This window comes from Salvelinus alpinus, chromosome 7 (genome assembly GCF_045679555.1).
Source record: "Salvelinus alpinus chromosome 7, SLU_Salpinus.1, whole genome shotgun sequence".
Taxonomy (NCBI): domain Eukaryota; kingdom Metazoa; phylum Chordata; class Actinopteri; order Salmoniformes; family Salmonidae; genus Salvelinus; species Salvelinus alpinus.
In genome coordinates, this window is record NC_092092.1 from 49309909 (window position 1) to 49329221 (window position 19313).

The following is a 19313-nucleotide window of genomic DNA, read 5'->3' on the forward strand; positions in this document are numbered from 1 at the left end:
AGACATGAGGACTGCAGGTGTGGTGAGGGCAATACATTGCAATGTCCGTACTGTGCGACGCCTAAGACAGCACTACAGAGAGACAGGACAGACAGCTGATCGTCCTCGCAGTGGCAGACCACGTGTAACAACACCTGCACAGGATTGGTACATCCGAACATCACACCTGCGGGACAGGTACAGGATGGCAACAACAACTGCCCGAGTTACACCAGGAACGCACAATCCCTCCATCAGTGCTCAGACTGTCGGCAATAGGCTGGACTGAGGGCTGGACTGAGGCTGGACTGAGGGCTTTTAGGCCTGTTGTAAGGCAGGTCCTCACCAGACATCACCGGCAAAAACGTTGCCTATGGGCACAAACCCACCGTCGCTGGAACAGACAGGACTGGCAAAAAGTGCTCTTCACTGACGATTCGCGGTTTTGTTTCACCAGGGGAGTTGGTCGGATTCGGGTTTATCGTCAAAGGAATGAGCGTTACACCGAGGCCTGTACTCTGGAGCAGGATCGATTTGGAGCTGGAGGGTCCGTCATGGTCTGGGGCAGTGCGTCACAGCATCATCGGACTGAGCTTGTTGTCATTGCAGGCAATCTCAATGCTGTGCATTACAGGGAAGACATCCTCCTCCCTCATGTGGTACCCTTCCTGCAGGCTCATCCGGACAGGACCCTCCAGCATGACAATGCCACCAGCCATACTGCCCGTTCTGTGTGTGATTTCCTGCAAGACAGGAATGTCAGTGTTCTGCCATGGCCAGCGAAGAGCCCGGATCTCAATCCCATTGAGCAAGTCTGGGACCTGTTGGATCGGAGGGTGAGGGCTAGGGCTAGGGCCATTCCCCCCAGAAAAGTCTGGGAATTTGCAGGTGCCTTGGTGGAAGAGTGGGGTAACATATCACAGCAAGAACTGGCAAATCTGGTGCAGTCCATGAGGAGGAGATGCACTGCAGTACTCAATGCAGCTGGTGGCCACACCAGATACTGACTGTTACTTTTGATTTTGCCCCCCCCCCTTGTTCAGGGACACATTATTCAATTTCTGTTAGTCACATGTCTGTGGAACTTGTTCAGGTAATGTCTCAGTTGTTGAGTCTTGTGATGTTCATACAAATATATACACATGTTAAGTGTGCTGAAAATAGTGCCTGGTTGACAGTGAGAGGACGTTTCGTTTTTTTTTTGCTGAGTTTAGCTACTAGCTACTAGTCAGTTAGCCACTGCTAGCGGTCCTCAACGTTAACTCAGACATCAGCCAGCCTCAACCCGGTCAATTCCTGTCAGTCTGCACAGCGCGATATCAACCCAGAGCATTTCGGACTGCTTTTTCACTACCACATCTTCCTACCGCAAGCTCTGAACCTTTACACCGGATCATCGCAGCTAACTAGCTGCTATCCGAGTGGCTACTCCTGGCTAACGTCTCTGTCCCGAAGCAAGCACCAGTTAGCCTGGATCTAGCCTCGAGCTAGGCCCATCTCCCGGCTAGTCAAAGAGGTCCACCAGCCAATTCTTGGGCTACAATACCTGTTTTGCCAATTGGCCTGGACCCTTTACTGCCGACATGGAGCCCCGCCGATCCAACACGACTGGTCTGCCGACGTAACCGTCCGAGGTGGTTTCAGCATGCTCTTCTGTTGCGACGTCGCTGGATGCCCATCTGCTAGCCCCAGCCTGCTAGTTGTCTGAATCACCGTGTCTCCAGCTCGCCTAGCGAAGCAGTGACTACGGAATTGGCTCCCTGACTCATCTAGTGCTACTCTTTGGACCCTATCATTACTCGGCTACACATGCCTCTCCCTAATGTCAATATGCCTTGTCTATTGCTGTTTTGGTTAGTGATTATTGTCTTATTTCACTGTAGAGCCCCTAGCGCTGTCCAATATGCCTTAGATATCCCTTTTGTACCACCCCCCACACTTGCGGTAACCTCACCTGGCTTAACTGGTGCCTCTTGAGACAAAACCTCTCTCATCGTCACTCAATGCCTAGGTTTACATCCACTGTACTCACATCCTACCATACTCTTGCCTGTACATCATGCCTTGATTCTATTCTGCTCCCAGCACCACTCCTATAACCCAGGCGCTCTCATTTGTTGACTTCTGTAACTGTAAAAGCCTTGGTTTCATGCATGTTAACATTAGAAGCCTCTTTCCTAAGTTCGTTTTTTTCACTGCTTTAGCACACATTCCGCCAACCCTGATGTCCTAGCCGTGTCTGAATCATGGCTTAGAAAGGCCACCAAAAATCCTGATATTTCCATCCCTAACTATAACATCTTCCGACAAGACAGATCTGCCAAAGGGGGCAGAGTTGCAATCTACTGCAGAGATAGCCTGCAGAGTTCTGTCATACTATCCATGTCTGTGCCGAAACAATTAGAGATTCTACTTTTAAAAATCCACCTTTCCAGAAGCAAGTCTCTCACCCGTTACCGCTTGTCATAGACCCCCTTCAGTCCCCAGCTGTGCACTGGACACCATATGTGAATTGATTGCCCCCATCTATCTTCAGAGTTTCTACTGTTAGGTGACCTAAACTGGGATATGCTTAACACCCGTCCTACAATCTTAGCTAGATGCCCTCAATCTCACACAAATTATCAAGGAACCTATCAGGTACAACCCTAAATTTGTAAACATGGGCACCCTCTTAGATATCATCCTGACCAACTTGCCCTCTAAATACACCTCTGCTGTCTTCAACCAGGATCTCAGCAATCACTGCCTCATTACCTGCGTGCGTGATGGGTCCGCGGTCAAACGACCACCCCTCAGCACTGTCAAACGCTCCCTAAAACACTTCAGCGAACAGGCCTTTCTAAACGACCTGGCCCGGGTATCCTGGAAGGATATTGACCTCATCCCGTCAGTAGAGGATGCCTGGTTGCTCTTTAAAAGTACTTTCCTCGCCATCTTAAATAGGCATGCCCCATTCAAAAAATGTAGAACTAAGAACAGATATAGCCCTTGGTTCACCCCAGACTTGACTGCCCTTGACCAGCACAAAAACATCCTGTGGCGTTCTGCATTAGCATTGAATAGCCCCCGCGATATGCAACTTTTCAGGGAAGTCAGGAACCAATATACTCAGTCAGTTAGGAAAGCTAAGGCTAGCTTTTTCAAACAGAAATTTGCATCCTGTAGCATTAGTTCCAAAACATTTTGGGACACTGTAAAGTCCATGGAGAATAAGAGCACCTCCTCCCAGCTGCCCACTGCACTGTCACCACCGATAAATCTACGATAATCGATCATTTCAATAAGCATTTTTCTACGGCTGGCCGTGCTTTCCACCTGGCTAACCCTACCCCGGCCAACAGCTCAGCACCCCCTGCAGCAACTTGCCCAAGCCTCCCCTGCTTCTCCTTCACCCAAATCCAGACAGCTGATGTTCTGAAAGAGCTGCAAAATCTGGATCCCTACAAATCAGCTGGGCTAGACAATCTGGAACCTCTCTTTATAAAATTATCAGCCAAAATTGTTGCAACCCCTATTACTAGCCTGTTCTCAGCCTCTCTTTTGTATCGTCTGAGATCCCCAAAGATTTGAAAGCTGGGGGTGCCACAGGGTTCAATGGGAGTGTCACAGGGTTCAGTTCTCGGGCCGACTCATTTCTCTGTATATATCAATGATGCCGCTCTTGCTGCTGGTGATTGTCTGATCCACCTCTACGCAGACGACACCATTCTGTATACATCTAGCCCTTCTTTGGACACTGTGTTAAAAACTTATTGGGGATAGCCCCCTTTTTAAAATGTTTGTCTAAATTACATACCCATATCTAACTGCCTGTAGCTCAGGCCCTGAAGCAAGGATATGCATATTCTTGGTACCATTTGAAAGGAAACACTTTGAAGTTTATGGAAATGTGAATTGAATGTAGGAGAATATAACACAATAGATCTGGTAGAAGAAAATACAAAGAAAAAAACAACTGGTGTTTTTTTTACCACCATCTTTGAAATGCAAGAGAAAGGTTACTGTTATAGCCATCACTCTGGTTACAATTCAGATAGTGTCCACAAGATAGCAGCAGTATATGTGCAAAGTTTCAAATTGATAACCTGGAGTATGACTGATCCTCAAGACTTTTAGTGTGAAGTCCACAGGTACATTTGGGTAAATCGTTAAGAAGACATTCACATTCATATTCCATTTCTCTGCAAGAATATCGTCAAATTTGTATACTTTCCAAGTATTAGTAGCCATATTATAAGTTCAAAATTTGCAAAACAACCAGTTTTCATAACTTCATAACCCTGAATATCCTTATACTTTTGTCCAAAATGAAAAGGCATGGTGTCGTACAGCTAAAGCAAAATTTTACGACATATACACAGTTTACTCCCATAAAGCCCAGCTCATTGGCTATTTAGCTAGCGTTGTTTGACCACGATTGGTACTTATTTGACAAAGATACAGTCGTTCAAGAGATGGCCGCACGCGTCATCGGCGTGCCATGAAGGCGTCACTCTCTCAACAAATATGGTCCCTATAAGATATACTACACCCCTAATGAAATAGTGAAGTCTTGTTACCTTCTCGGATCTCTGAGGAATAGATACGAACGTGATTTGACTCGTTGAAACAACGTTTAGGGTGAGATTTTCACAGATTCCTTTCTTTGCAAATTGAACGAGTGGAAATACAAAATCGATAGTGCATGCTATATGGACCTTTTTAGGATATGAAAAAGGATTTTATCTAACAAAACGACACTTCATGTTATCTCTGGGACTTTGGATGATAAATCAGAGCAAGATTTCAGAATGTAAGTACATACATACATTCTAAATTGTACACATTTCACCTTCAGAGGTGAATTTATTGATGTCATTTACAAAATAGCCTCCAACACTCTACTCAGCAAACTGGATGTAGTCTATCACAGTCCCATCCGTTTTGTCACCAAAGCCCCATATACTACCCACCACTGCGACCTGTATGCTCTCGTGTGCCAGCCCTCACTACATATTTGTCGCCAAACCCGCTGGCTCCAGGTCATCTATAACTCTTTGCTAAGTAAAGCCCCGCCTTATCTCAGCTCACTGGTCACCATAGCAACACCCACCCGTAACACACACTCCAGCAGGAATATTTCACTGGTCATCCTCAAAGCGAACACTTCCTTTGGCCGCCTTTCCTTCCAGTTCTCTGCTGCCAATGACTGGAATGAATTGCAAAAATCACTGAAGCTGGAGTCTTATATCCCCCTCTCTAACTTTAAGCATCAGCTGTCAGAGCAGTTTACTGATCACTGTACTGTACACAGCCAATCTGTAAATAGCACACCCAACTACCTCCTCCCCATACTGTTATTTATCCTCTTGCTCTTTTGCACCCCAGTATTTCTACTTGCACATCATCATCTGCACATCTATCACTCCAGTGTTAATGCTAAATTGTAATTATTTCACCTCTATGGCCTGTTTATTGCCTTACCTCCCTACTCGTCTACATTTGCACACGCTGTACATAGATTTTTCTATTGTGTTATTGACTGTATGTTTGTTAATGTGTAACTCTGTGTTGTTGTTTTTGTCGCACTGCTTTGCTTTATCTTAGCCGGGTCGCAGTTGTAAATGAGAACTTGTTCTCAACTGGCCTACCTGGTTAAATAAAGGTGAAAAATGTATTCATTGTTGTCTATCATTTACACTTATGCAAATGATGTCTTTACAGTGAGCATGTAAGACGCTTTAAAGGCATTTGAAATTATTTGACTGTTTGATTACTCACTTTAAATTATTATCAAGTACTTGCAAAAAAAATGTGAGAAGAGAATATCTAATTCATGCACATTTATGTTAATAATTAGGCTTATGTCAGCAATTCTATTGTTTTAGCAATTAACCAAGGTTTTTGATTTCTTATAGAGTCAATAATGAAAAGAAGTTTGAAATGAATTTATTATATACATGTCAAATAACGAGTAACACAATGAATGCAAATGTGCAATGTTGTGTAAGGGCTGTGTAAGGGCCATTTGACCAAGAAGAAGAGTGATGGAGTGCTGCATCAGATGACATGGCCTCCACAATCACCCGACTTCAACCCAATTGAGATGGTTTGGGATGAGTTGGACCGCAGAGTGAAGGAAAAGCAGCCAACAAGTGCTCAGCATATGTGGGAACTCCTTCAAGAATGTTGGAAAAGCATTCCAGGTGATGCTGGTTGAGAGAATGCCAAGAGTGTGCAAAGCTGTCATCAAGGCAAAGGGTGGAAGAATCTTAAATATAAAATATATTTTGATTTGTTTAACACTTTTTTTGGTTACTACATGATTCCATGTTATTTCATAGTGTTGATCTCTTCACTATTATTATACTATGTAGAAGATAGTAAAAATAAAGAAAAACCCGTGAATGAGTAGGTGTGTGCAAACTTTTGACGGGTACTGTACATTCCAACATAAATTCATCAGTTATTCTGCGCTCTGGCACACACAGACGAGAGTGCTCTGAAACAGTTGTTGCAGTGACATTCTATTGCAATGGATACTTGCATAGTGGAGTCTTTTGTTAAGTTTTACTACACGATACATTAAAAAAAGCTGCGTTAGACAGGAGTAATTACACATACTGACCAGCTCAAATAGACAGAAGCGTGCTATATGGCAGACCAATCCAAACTCATCTCTCGGCATGTCCAGCTCACTCTTTATCTCAGCCAATCATGGCTAGCGGGAAGGTTGCTAACTTTTTCTGTGTTTTAACCAACTAGGCTTGTAATTTAACAATTTTATTCGTATTTACAGATGGCATACAAGTTTGTTTTTAAACACATGAAAGTTCACTTTTCCAGAAGTCATTTCTGCCCAAAAAGATATTTTGATTAAAAAATGTTAATGTCTCTCCTGTGAAGTAGTGACCCGTGACATACGCTTAGTTTCCTGAAACGGGTCACATATATGGGAACTCCTTCAAGACTGTTGGAAAAGCATTCCAGGTGAAGCTGGTTGAGAGAATGCCTAGAGTGTGCAAAGTGGTCATCGAGGCAAAGGGTGGCTACTTTGAAAAATCTAAAATATATTTTGATTTGCTTAAAAAAATGTGGGTTACTAACTGATTCCATATGTGTTATTTCATAGTTTTGATGTTTTTACTATTTTTCTACAATGTGGAAAATAGTACAAATACAGGAAAACCCTTGAATGAATAGGTGTGTCCAAACTTTTGAATGGTATTGTATATGAACCTATTTCCATGACAATAGCTAAAACATGACAGGCGACATGCTTGTTCAAAGTTTGATATTTCCATTGATTACTATAGCACCCTGCCTTGGGCCAATCGGTGTAATTTTGGAATTTCAGTTGAGTACTATAGCACCCATCTTTTTCCAATCAGTGAAATTTTGTAGATTACGAATCTTTATTGCAAGACACCCAGGTAATTTACCCAAGTTTCGTCAAAATCAGTCCAGTGCTGTCTGAGATATCTCGTGTGACGAATGTACGACCGTACTAATGTACTAACGGACGGAGAACAGATCCACTGTCCCCTCCCCGATTTCATTGTGGGGGAGAATAAGTCACTTGTATAATTACTGTATAAAAAAAAGGACACATTTGTCTTTTTCCCTCTAGGATTGACATAATCAAGTACGTGATCTATGGCATCGCCTCAGCGTTCTTTGTCTACGGCATTCTGTTGATGGTGGAGGGCTTCTTTACCAGCGGAGCCATCAAGGACCTGTATGGAGACTTTAAGATCACCACCTGTGGACGTTGCGTCAGTGCTTGGGTAAGGGATAACTGATCACTGAATGATAAGGTTTATTGACATTCAAGTGTATCTCGTTATGTTTTATATGAATGACCTGTATGTAATGCGATGGCCCTTAGGGGGCCAATCTTTTTTTTTGCCATATATCACAATTATTGTCATAATTTAGAAGTTAATGGGCATAATGTTTCCCAAATTTCTTTCGAGTAGCCCCATCCATTCCACTTTCTATTCCAGTACTGGCACACCTGTTTCAAGTGGCCAATCATCAAGTCCATGATGAATTGAATTAGGTGTGCTAGTACTGGAATATATCAAATAAGTGGAATGGGGAGTACCTGAGGAGAGGTTTGGGAAACACCGATACAGACTCGGTCTCAATAAATCCCGATAGGAAATTGGTGGGACGTCAATCTTATTCCTAAATCGTTCTTTGAAACACGGTATAGCAATTGCAACCTGGAATCTAACGAGTCTCCTCTCTCTGTCTTAGTTTATCATGCTGACGTACATCTTCATGCTGGCTTGGCTCGGGGTGACAGCGTTCACCTCCCTCCCCGTCTTCATGTACTTCAACATCTGGACCATTTGCCAAAACACCACCATCCTGGAGGGGGCCACTCTGTGCTTGGACCCGCGCCAGTATGGTAAAGAATCAGGATATAGCTTGGTCTGATGCTTCTCTCTGGGGTTTTTCCTACATACAGTATTGTCCATGGGGTGAGCTACTGATGGACAGCTTTACTAAGTGTTGTTACTGTTGCACATGAATGGGTTGTAAAGGTGAAATACAGCTTTGGAGAGGCATGATGTGTAAAGGACAGGTTCATGGTTTAGTTTGATTTTGGTCTTGTATTTGCCACAGTGGAAATAACAGGTGCAAATATCTAAGTGGCCTTTTTTTCTCCTCTCATTTCAGGTATTGTGCCAATTGGGGAGGGGAAAACTGTATGTGCTGGGTCTGAGAAGTTTTACAAAATGTGTGAATCAAATGAGGTATATCAAATAAAACACTTGACAAACATTGACATACCATGTGAGTACAGTATATGTTTGTTTATGCCATATGTGATTCTTGCTTCCAAAGTAATAAAACATCTCAAGTAATATTGAAATAGTGATGTTTGAAAGCCAGAATAACCATGCATTTAAAAACATTCCCATTTACACGAAGGCTTTTGTTTTTCAAGTAATTCATTTGACCACAAGGTAAAAGGTGAGTTTAATGGGGAAGCCTGACTAACATGTCCTCTCCTTTGTCTTTAATGCAGCTGGACATGACATTCCACCTGTTCATTTGTGCCCTGGCTGGTGCTGGAGCAGCTGTCATTGCTATGGTGAGACACAAAAACCAATTACTTTTCTATCTCTGTCGATACATCTGACATTACAGCGTTGATTCATATCCATTTGAAGGCAATATCACATCTAATGGACCATGCCATTTGTATGAACCGCTGACATCTGTACAAGCCGCTGTATAGATTATATCTCATGTTCCTCATGTGAGAAAATATGAATCAGACATGTCTGTTTTATTGAACTAGGCTTACAAATGGAAGTACAAGGTTTTGATTTGACGTGGCCATTTTACATATGACAATAATAGGTCGAATACAAGCGTTAACTGGGTTGATTTCTATAGCTACAGTAAAAATATATGTTTTTCTACATGCGTGTGGGTATGGCTAGTGAGGCTGTATTTGGCGGAGTAGAGAGAGAAGATTTTTCGCTCTCTCAGAGATGCAAGGCATGTCACCGCGTTGTCATGGAAACTGGGAGAAGAAAGGTCCAGAGCTTGGTGAAAACATCACTCAGTAATTTGTGAGGAGCCATTTTCTAAGAAAGGGAATGTGGTCGTTAGTCAATGATGATGGTGCAAAGTGCAGCGCAACATTTAACTAAACAAATTGCTGGCAAAATTAAACAGTGGTGGTACACAGATACAGACACCGATCAATGATTATTTAAATGATTAATAAAACAAAATACTAAGACGAGATGATAAACGGAATGGATGTAGAGCGTTTTCACTATTCCAGTCCTCACAGCTGAGACTGCAGCTTTTGTCCGAATCCTTTAGAGACCAGTTGGTCTTTGTGTAGATTGAAATCCATTAGCAGGCTGCTAATAATGTCCAAGATTCAATTCGAAAGGTGTGGCAATGTAACAACCACAGTCATTTAAGCACAATACATTCACAATGGCAATGTCTCAAAGGATCCTTTGCTGCCACGGAAACCCTGCATACCGCCCATTTTTTCTAATGTACTGCCACCTGCTGGCATGTCAGTAAAATTACACAATTGTACATCAAAAAAGAAAATATATAATCAATACATTGTTTTTCGCCTCGAGAAGACCTATTGTAACTATTTTTTTCAGCTTGAAAAAAATATGTGGGCCACAATTATAGCACTTTATATTTCTGATGATGATGTCATGATGTGAACATCTCTCTTCTGATAGAGCATGGGGCTTGATTAGAGGGGTATATTCATTTGTGAAGACTTTTCCACATTTGTGAAGAGAAATGGACCCAAAAAGCGTGTTTTCCAATTAAGTACATGGTGAAAATAGGGTACACTTTCTTCCATTTCGTGGAAGGCTTCTTTCCCAAATCAATGTCAGTGGAGAATTGAAAGACCAATAATTTTCAGAATTTTTTATTTTCTCCCTGAATGAACTTATGGGTGACTTATCTCTGTTTCAGATCCACTACCTGATGGTGCTGTCGGCCAACTGGGCCTACGTGAAGGACGCGTGCAGGATGCAGAAGTATGAGGACATCAAGTCCAAAGAAGAGCAGGAGCTCCACGACATCCACTCCACCCGCTCCAAGGAGCGTCTCAACGCCTACACATAAGGCCAGCGGGAGGCCTGGCCCTGCCACCCTCTCCCCTCCTCTCCACCATCCCCTAAAGAGGGGGGTGGGTGGCGCCCGGGGTCCTCGCCCCCTCTGATGTCACTGGTGCATCATATGACAAAGTGGTCCGGGGGACCCTCATACAACCCCCCCAAACAGCATTTCAGATGACAAGCCCCATTATCACTCTCATGGACTGCATTATTATTATTATTATCATCATCACCTGTATTATTGTGTTTTTTATAGTATTTGGTAGTTTCGTACGTAGTAGAATTAGAAGTAGCTAGCAGCAGTATTTTTCGTATACGTTTTTACTTTGGAGAACTTTTATTTGGATTTGATCAAGTGTCATTATTTTTCCACCTTGTATTATTTATTTCTCTTCATTTTTGAGGTGGTCAGTTGGGGCTTAAAAGGGTTTCAAGCACATTTCTCGTGTTTGTGTGTCTATTTAGATCTCATTTTAAAGAACTATGTAAATGGTGGGTGATCAGTTTTGAAGACTTCAATATTTTCAATCACACAGGGGAACTTTTAAAGCTCCTGAAGCCTTTACATACCAGTACTGCCAGGGATCTAAATATTAACTTTGAAGTGAAAGAAATTTGAATCATATTTTAACATATTCTTTCTTTTTTACTCCGGTTACACGATAGTGTTACCAAATTTTTATTTAAAAAAAAATATAATTTTCTAGCTGTGCCAAGCCTGTTAAACAGGAAACACTTAGGTCAATATCAAAGAAAAAATTAGTCCCCAAAATGATAAACAATTAATAATTTTGTTACTATATGAGGCATCTTGCGAATTTAAAGCTGTGTATCGACTGTAACGCAGGGCTCTCCAACCCTGCTCCTGGAGAGCTAACATCCTGTAGGTTTTCACTCCAACCTTAATCTAGCACACCTGATTTTAATAATTAAATAGTTGATCAGCTGCATCAGATTAGTTACAACTGGGGTTGGAACAAAAACCTACAGGAGGGTAGCTCTCCAGGAACAGGGTTGGAGAACCCTGTTCCAAGGACTGGGAATGATTCGATTGTCTTTAATCATACGCCACACAAGCACATGCAAATATGTTCTCATACCCTCTTTTTTTATTTCATAAAGTTTAACTTTATAAATACTAGTATAAAAGAAGTTTTTGCAGATTCTGCGCTGTATATATTGAGATATAAATGCATACTTATATGTTTAGCACTACAAATTCAGGACAATTCATAAGATAATAAAAATAAGTTACTGTGGTTGAATCCACTACTGATCTCTCAGTCTTACGAAAATCTTGATGCTAAAAAAAGTTGTTGGTGTAACATGTCACTTTTTGGTGGATTCATCAGACGTAAGAAAAGTGTGTGTCACACAGTGAGTTATTTTGTTTATGACATTAAACGTTTGATTGTCTTGCTTACACATCCTTATGCCATAGGACTCCGAAGGTGGCCTACCATTTCATTGCCTGGCAATATTTGTTTAATCAGTATTTCTAAGAGCTAGTTTTGGGAACTTATTTGACCATTTCTGTGCTCTCTCTAGGTGTAAGCGCATTGATGTTCAACTCCGAGTTGGATAACTGTAATGTTAGGTAAAGACTGTGAATTTAGATGTTTTTCGTGGCATGGACATGCATTAATTGTATAGAATTATTAACTCAAAAGTCATTTTATTTACACTTTGCCTGTCTTGCTGTGTCAACCCTTTATGTGCAGTACTAAACCCCCCCACGCTAACAGCATTATACTACTGATATTAGACTGTATTGTTTGAGTTGTCTCTGTTTAGTTTGTGATGAGCTATCAACCATGTCTTAAACTGATTCTTGTGCCAATGTTGCTTCTACAGTAAATTACTTGACAATGCTTTCGGCTTTATCCTACAATTAGTCTTTTGTACTTTCAACAGAAAGATTACTTACGTAGCAGGATTTCAATTGAAAAAAATGTGCTTGCATAAATAAAAATTACTTGTGTACTTGTTAATAAATAGTTTGTGGGTCTTGTGTGTGTATTCCCTGTTAACAGTTTGCAGTGTTGGTAATACTCTGTAACTATTCATGTAAGTACAATGTAACAAGTATTGTAATTTCCAATTGGGTTGGGGTAAGAGTTAGGGTTAATGCAGTAAGTACAGTACAGTGTAACACTGAGTATTACAAAAAGATAATGGTATGTATTGTGGCAGAGAAGCCACCAGGTGGAGACTCGTCGAGGCCTGGTGACAGACGGAGTCTACATTTGATATATTTTACTAATTGAATATTCTTTCATTTGTTAATATTTGTCAGATTTAACATTATAGAGTATTTTGTGTAGATCAATGACCCGAGGCATCATTTGGTTACCCTCCAAACGGCTATCTACAGGACAGGCTTGGGCCACTGCTGCCCTCCATGACAGCCCCAACCCTGCAACAGGAGCCTCACCGATGCAGCTTGACATATGCACAAGTGGTGTGCAGACCCAGAAACATTACCAACACTGTTGAACCTATCCCCTGCATCCAATGACTTGACGGAAATCCACCTATTGCTCAGTCTGCTCTGCATACACCTGTTTGGTCAGGGACCTTGGCAGAGAGTTTTCCCACTCAACCCCAGCAAATATTATCCACAAACACCTCCCAGTATCAACCACAAACACCTCCTGGCAGACTGGCTACATCCCCTCCCTCTGTTCAAATCATCCGGACTGGTATCATAGACTATAAAAAACGTAAATAGGGGACACTCATATTTGTATGATAACATATGTTACGTTTGGTATGGATACAAAAGATAGAAGGTTAAATAAAAAAGGAACAGAGGGTGGTTTGTCGGGCTGGGTGGGTGGGCATATAATGTGAATGCCAAGGACACCTTTAGCATTTGAGCTAATTAGCAACTCTGCAACTACTTACTACTGTTTAGCTTCTTTGAAACGAAGCATGTTAGCTAATCCTAACCCTAACCTTAACCCTTTTTGCTAAACCTCAACTCTAACCACTAACGCTAACCCCTAGAGCTAACATTAACCAGCTACCTAAAATTATCATAAGCCACCTAGCCACCTAGCTAATGTTAGCCACAACAAATTGGAATTCGTAACATATCATATGTTTTTTCAAATTTGTAACATGTTGTGCATTTTCCATATCTGTAACATATTGTATGCATTGCAATTTGTAACATATCATGCGAATTATAATTTGTAACATATCATACTAAATGGATGATGGACATCCACAAATTAATACTATACGAAACGTAACATGTCTCGGATTTAACTACAGACGCATTGTTTTTAAACTGCTGCTACTTTGCTATTTTGTGAAGTGCACCAGTCAGTACCTCCTGCACCCCCACAACATGATGCTGCCACCCCCGTGCTTCACATTTGGGATGGAGTTCTTTGGCTTGCAAGCCTCCCCCTTTTTCCTCCAAACATAATGATGGTCATCATGGCCAAACAGTTCTATTTTTGTTTCATCAGACCAGAGGACATTCCTCCAAAAAGTACGATCTTTGTCCCCATGTGCAGTTGCAAACCGTAGTCTGGCTTTTTTATGGCGGTTTTGGAGCAGTGGTTTCTTCCTTGCTAAGCGGCCTTTCAGGTTATTTCAATATAGAACTCGTTTTACTGTGGATATAGATACTTTTGTACCTGTTTCCTCCAGCATCTTCACAAGGTCCTTTGCTGTTGTTCTGGGATTGATTTTAACTTTTTGCACCAAAGTACGTTCATCTCTAGGAGACAGAACGTGTCTCTTTCCTGAGCAGTACGACGGCTGCGTGGTTCCATGGTGTTTATACAGATGAATGTGATACCTTCAGCCGTTTGGAAATATTCTCTCAAGGATGAGGATGACTTGTAGATGGCTACAATTTTTTTCTGAGGTCTTGGCTGATTTCTTTAGATTTTCCCATGATGTCAAGCAAAGAGGCACTGAGTTTAAATGAAGGCCTTGAAATACATCCACAGGTACACCTCCAATTGACTCAAATGATGTAAATTAACATATCAGAAGCTTCTAAAGCCATGACATCATTTTCTGGAATTTTCCAAGCTGTTTAAAGGCACATTCAACTTAGTGTATGTAAACTTCTGACCCACTGGAATTGTGATACAGTGAGTTATAACTGAAATAATATGTCTGTAAACAAGTGTTGAAAAAATTACTTATGTCATGCACAAAGTAGATGTCCCAACTGACTTGCCAAAACTATAGTTTGTTAACAAGAAATTTGTGGAGTGGTTGAGAAACGAGTTTTAATGACTCCAACCTAAGTGTATGTAAACTTCCGACATGTACAAATGACCTCGACAACCTTGCATTCCCGCACGGTTGTCGACTCAAAATTGACTCAAAACCGTTACCCCGTGTACATAGCCACGTTATTATTTTATTGTGTTACTTTTTAATTTTTTTTTTTACTTTAGTTTAATTAGTAACCGGGTGGAAGCCAGCTAGTGATGGCTATTTAACAATCTGATGGCCTTGAGATTGAAGCTGTTTTTAAGTCTCTCAATCCCAGCTTTGGTGCACCTGTACTGACCTCGCTGTCTGGATGATAGGTTGACCATTTCAGATCGTCAGTGATGTGTATGCCGAGGAACTTGAAGCTTTCCACCTTCTCCACTATGGTCTCGTCGATGTGGATAGAGGCTTGCTCCCTCTGCTGTTTCCTGAAATCCAAGATTAGCTCCTTTGTTTTGTTGATGTCGAGTGAGAGGTTATTTATTATGAACTATTCCAGGTTGGGTGAACAGGACTTGAGTTTCTGCGTGTTATCACAATCACACCATGAGTAGTTAATCAGGAAACACCTTTCTTCTTCCCTGAGAGTTCTTTATTTCTGTCTGTGCGATGTTCTGAGAACCCAGCTGGCTGTATGGATGGGGACAGTATATCCAGAGAGAGCCATGTTTCCCGTAAAACAGAGTATGTTACAATCCCTGATGTCTCTCTGAAAGGAGATCATCGCTCTGAGCTCGTCTACTTTATTATTAAGATACTTAACATTTAGCGAGTAATTTACTCTGAAGCGGTGGATGGTGTGCACGCCTCCTGAGTCGGACTAGAAGTCCACTCCGAATACCTCTTCTCCGCCAGCAGTGTTTTGGAGCAGCCTCTAGAATAAATGAAATTACCCTGGGGGGTACGAGCAAAGGATCGAAAGTTATTTCCGGCTGTATGTATTAACACCAAAAAATTCTTGGTTAATAATGTAAGAAATAACTCACAAAAAAACGAAATACTGCAAAGTTGCTTAGGAGCTAGAAGCAGAGATGCCATATGTGTTTTTATTGAGCTGATGTTTTATTATATACATTTTTGTGGCACTTTGGGTTTTTGAAAAGCTTTTTACAGATAAAATGTAATATTATTGAGCAAGCATGTACAGTTAATTCGGAAAGTATTCAGGCCCCTTCCCTTTTCCCACATTTTGTTACGTTACGATCTAATTCTAAAATGTATTAAATATATGTTTTTCCTCATCAATATACACACAATACCCCATAATGACAAAGACGTATTAAATTAAAAAAATGGAAATACCGTATTTACATAAGTATTCAGACCCTTTGCTATGAGACTCAAAATTGAGCTCAGGTGCATCCTGTATGTATCCTGTGCATCCTTTCCATGTATCATCCTTGAGATGTTTCTACAACTTGATTGGAGTCCACCTGTGGTAAATTTAATTGATTGGACATGATTTGGAAAGGCACACACCTGTCAATATACGGTCCCACAGTTGACAGTGCATTTCAGAGCAAAAACCATTGTGTCGAGGCACAGATCTGGAGAATGGTACCAAAAAAATTCTGCTGCATATTTAGATCCCCAAGAACAGTGGCCTCCATCATATTTAAGTGGAAAACGTTTGGAACCACCAAGACTCTTCCTAGAGCTAGCCGCCCAGCCAAACTGAGCAATAGGGGGAGAAGGGCCTTGGTCAGGGAGGTGACCAATAACCTGATGGCCACTCTGACAGAGCTCCAGAGTTCCTCTGTGTAGATGGGAGCACCTTCCAGAAGGACAAACATCTCTGTAGCACTCTACCATTTAGGCCTTTATGGTAGAGTGGGCAGACGGATGCCACTCCTCAGTAAAAGGCATAAGACAGCCCGCTTGGAGTTTGCCAAAAGGCACCTAAAGGACTGACACCATGAGAAACAAGATTCTCTGATCTGATGAAACCAAGATTGAAATCTTTGGCCTGAATGCCAAGCGTCACATCTTAAGGAAACCTGGCACCATCCCTACGGTGAAGCATGGTGGTGGCAGCATCATGCTGTGGGTATGTTTTTCAGCGGCAGGGACTGGGAGACTAGTCAGGATAGAGGGAAATATAAACGGAGCCAAGTACAGAGAGATCCTTGATTAAAACCTGCTCCTGAGTGCTCAGGACCTCAGACTAGTGTGAAGGACAACGACCCTAAGCACACAGCCAAGAAAACATAGGAGTGGCTTCGGGACAAGTTTCTGAATGTCCTTGAGTGGCCCAGCCAGAGCCCGGACTTCAACCCGATCTAACATCTCTGGAGAGACCTGAAAATAGCTGTGCAGCGACACTCTCCATCCAACCTGACAGAGTTTGAGAGGATCTGTAGAGAAGAATGGGAGAAACTCCCCAAATATAGGTGTGCCAAGCTTGTAGCGTCATACCCAAGAAGACTTGAGGCTGTAATTGCTGCCAAAGGTTCTTCAACAAAGTACTGAGTAAAGGGTCTGAAAACTTATGTTAATATGATATTTCAAAAAAAGTATGTTTTTACTTTGTCATTATCTGGTATTGTGCGTAGATTGATGAGAGAAATCAATTATTTAATCAGTTTTATAATAAGGCTGTAACGTAACAAAATGTGGAAAAAGTCAAGGGGTCTGAATACTTTCTGAATGCACTGTATGTATGTATGTATGTATGTATGTATGTATGTATGTATGTATGTATGTATGTATTGCTGTATTACCCACACAGGCAAAAGTACTACCCAACCAACTGCTATTCTACCACTAGATAACCTTCTTTCTCTTAGTCACGATCAAGCTAAGACCAGCAACAATTTGTTTCTGATCTACTCATAGCTAAATATATAAAAATCACAAATCATGTATCACTATTCTGTTTTGTTGAGTAAACGTATCCATCTTTCCTAGAAATAAGTGTATTTTCATGTTCTCCATGCAATAGATGTGTGAAGTAGCTATTTCTACACAGTGGATTTGAACATCACGCCTTTTAGATTTAGATAACAGGCGCAGCTCATTCAAGATAATGTCACGACTTCCGCCGAAGTCGGTCCCTCTCCTTGTTCGGGCGGCAGTCGACGTCACCGGCCTTCTAGCCATCGCCGATCCACTTTTCATTTTCCATTTGTTTTGTCCTTGTCTTACACACCTGGTTTGAATCCCCCAATTACTTGTTCATTATTTAACCCTCTGTTCCACCATGTTTGTTTGTCAGTGATTGTTTATTGTATTGCGGTCCGTTATTGTGGCCTTTTATTTGACGTGTATTGTGATTATTGTTGAGTAAAGTTGCGTACATTACTCATATCTGCTGTCCTGCGCCTGACTCATCTACACCAGCTACACACAGACGCAATACAGATACATTCTTCTTACATTACTGATATATTCACCTGGCACGTCACTGAAGGAAATCCTTATGTAAAATACCATATTTGGCAGTACATTATATGCTTGATATATTTCAACAAATATATAAAATCTTTCAACTAATATCCCCGACTCCCCCCCAAATATCAGGCATAGCCATTAATTTTTTCAACATCAGCCCATACATTTCTAATATTTAAGCCCCATTTATGTACTTTAATTAGCTTTTATAACATGCAAATACATCAAACACAAACTTAAATTGTCTCCTGTGGTCCATCAACTACATTACTCTAGACTGAGTTGAATATGGAACCTCAAGCACTACTTATGTCATAGTTTCCTGTGTGTGTGTGTATGTGTGTGTGTTCTTGGAGGCCATGTTGTTGAGCTGTCAGTCCATGCCCAGTACAGTCTGGCCTCCCAAACCACCCCCATCATCCCCTCCAGGGAGATAAATCACTCCCCAGACTACAGCTTGCACCTTTGTGTCACTTGGAGCTCCCTCACGCAACCTTTAGGAAAAGGCCCAACCCAGTGTCAGCACGGGCACGGCTAGTGCCATAACAGTGTAGGTTAGAAGAGCTGTAAGGGAGGAGTCAGCAGTGTAAAGGCATAGGGGCAGGCCAGGGCTGGATAGACTGACAAAGGCTGTGTGTGTGTGTGTGTGTGTGTGTGTGTGTGTGTGTGTGTGTGTGTGTGCGTGCGTGCGTGCGTGCGTGCGTGCGTGCGTGCGTGCGTGCGTGCGTGCGTGCGTGCGTGCGCGCGTGCGTGTGTGTGTGTGTGTGTGTTGGGGGGGGACCTCCCCTGGCAGAAGTGTGGTAGCCGATTAGCGCTCGTGACCCCAAGGCTGATTTCCATCCTCCCTGTCCTGGCTTGCGTGACCTAGTCTGCCTCGTAATATCCTACGCTAATCTGGTCTCACTGTCCTCCCCCTCCCCCTTCTCCCATCCTAATAATGGATCACCTGTAAGCACTTCTTGTGTGTTCAGGACTCAGGGACTATTCATATTTTTTCCTTTCTAAGATGATATTTTCGACCTTTCGAAATGAATTCGGATGTGTTTTCCTCTCCTCTTTCTCCTGACCTTGTGATGTGAGCACTTTCGG

General features: G+C 41.9%; 1 protein-coding gene across 1 annotated transcript in view; it reads left to right on the plus strand.

The window, feature by feature from the left end:
- LOC139581126 (neuronal membrane glycoprotein M6-a-like) overlaps window positions 1-12584 on the plus strand; it is a 36721-nt gene extending 24137 nt beyond the window's left edge. The window contains exons 3-7 of the mRNA XM_071410578.1: window positions 7592-7748; window positions 8224-8377; window positions 8650-8726; window positions 9002-9067; window positions 10444-12584. Of these exons, the coding sequence (XP_071266679.1) occupies window positions 7592-7748; window positions 8224-8377; window positions 8650-8726; window positions 9002-9067; window positions 10444-10596 (607 nt within the window). The 3' untranslated portion in view covers window positions 10597-12584. The remainder of the gene's footprint in view (window positions 1-7591; window positions 7749-8223; window positions 8378-8649; window positions 8727-9001; window positions 9068-10443) is intronic.
- The last annotated feature ends 6729 nt before the right edge of the window (window positions 12585-19313 follow it).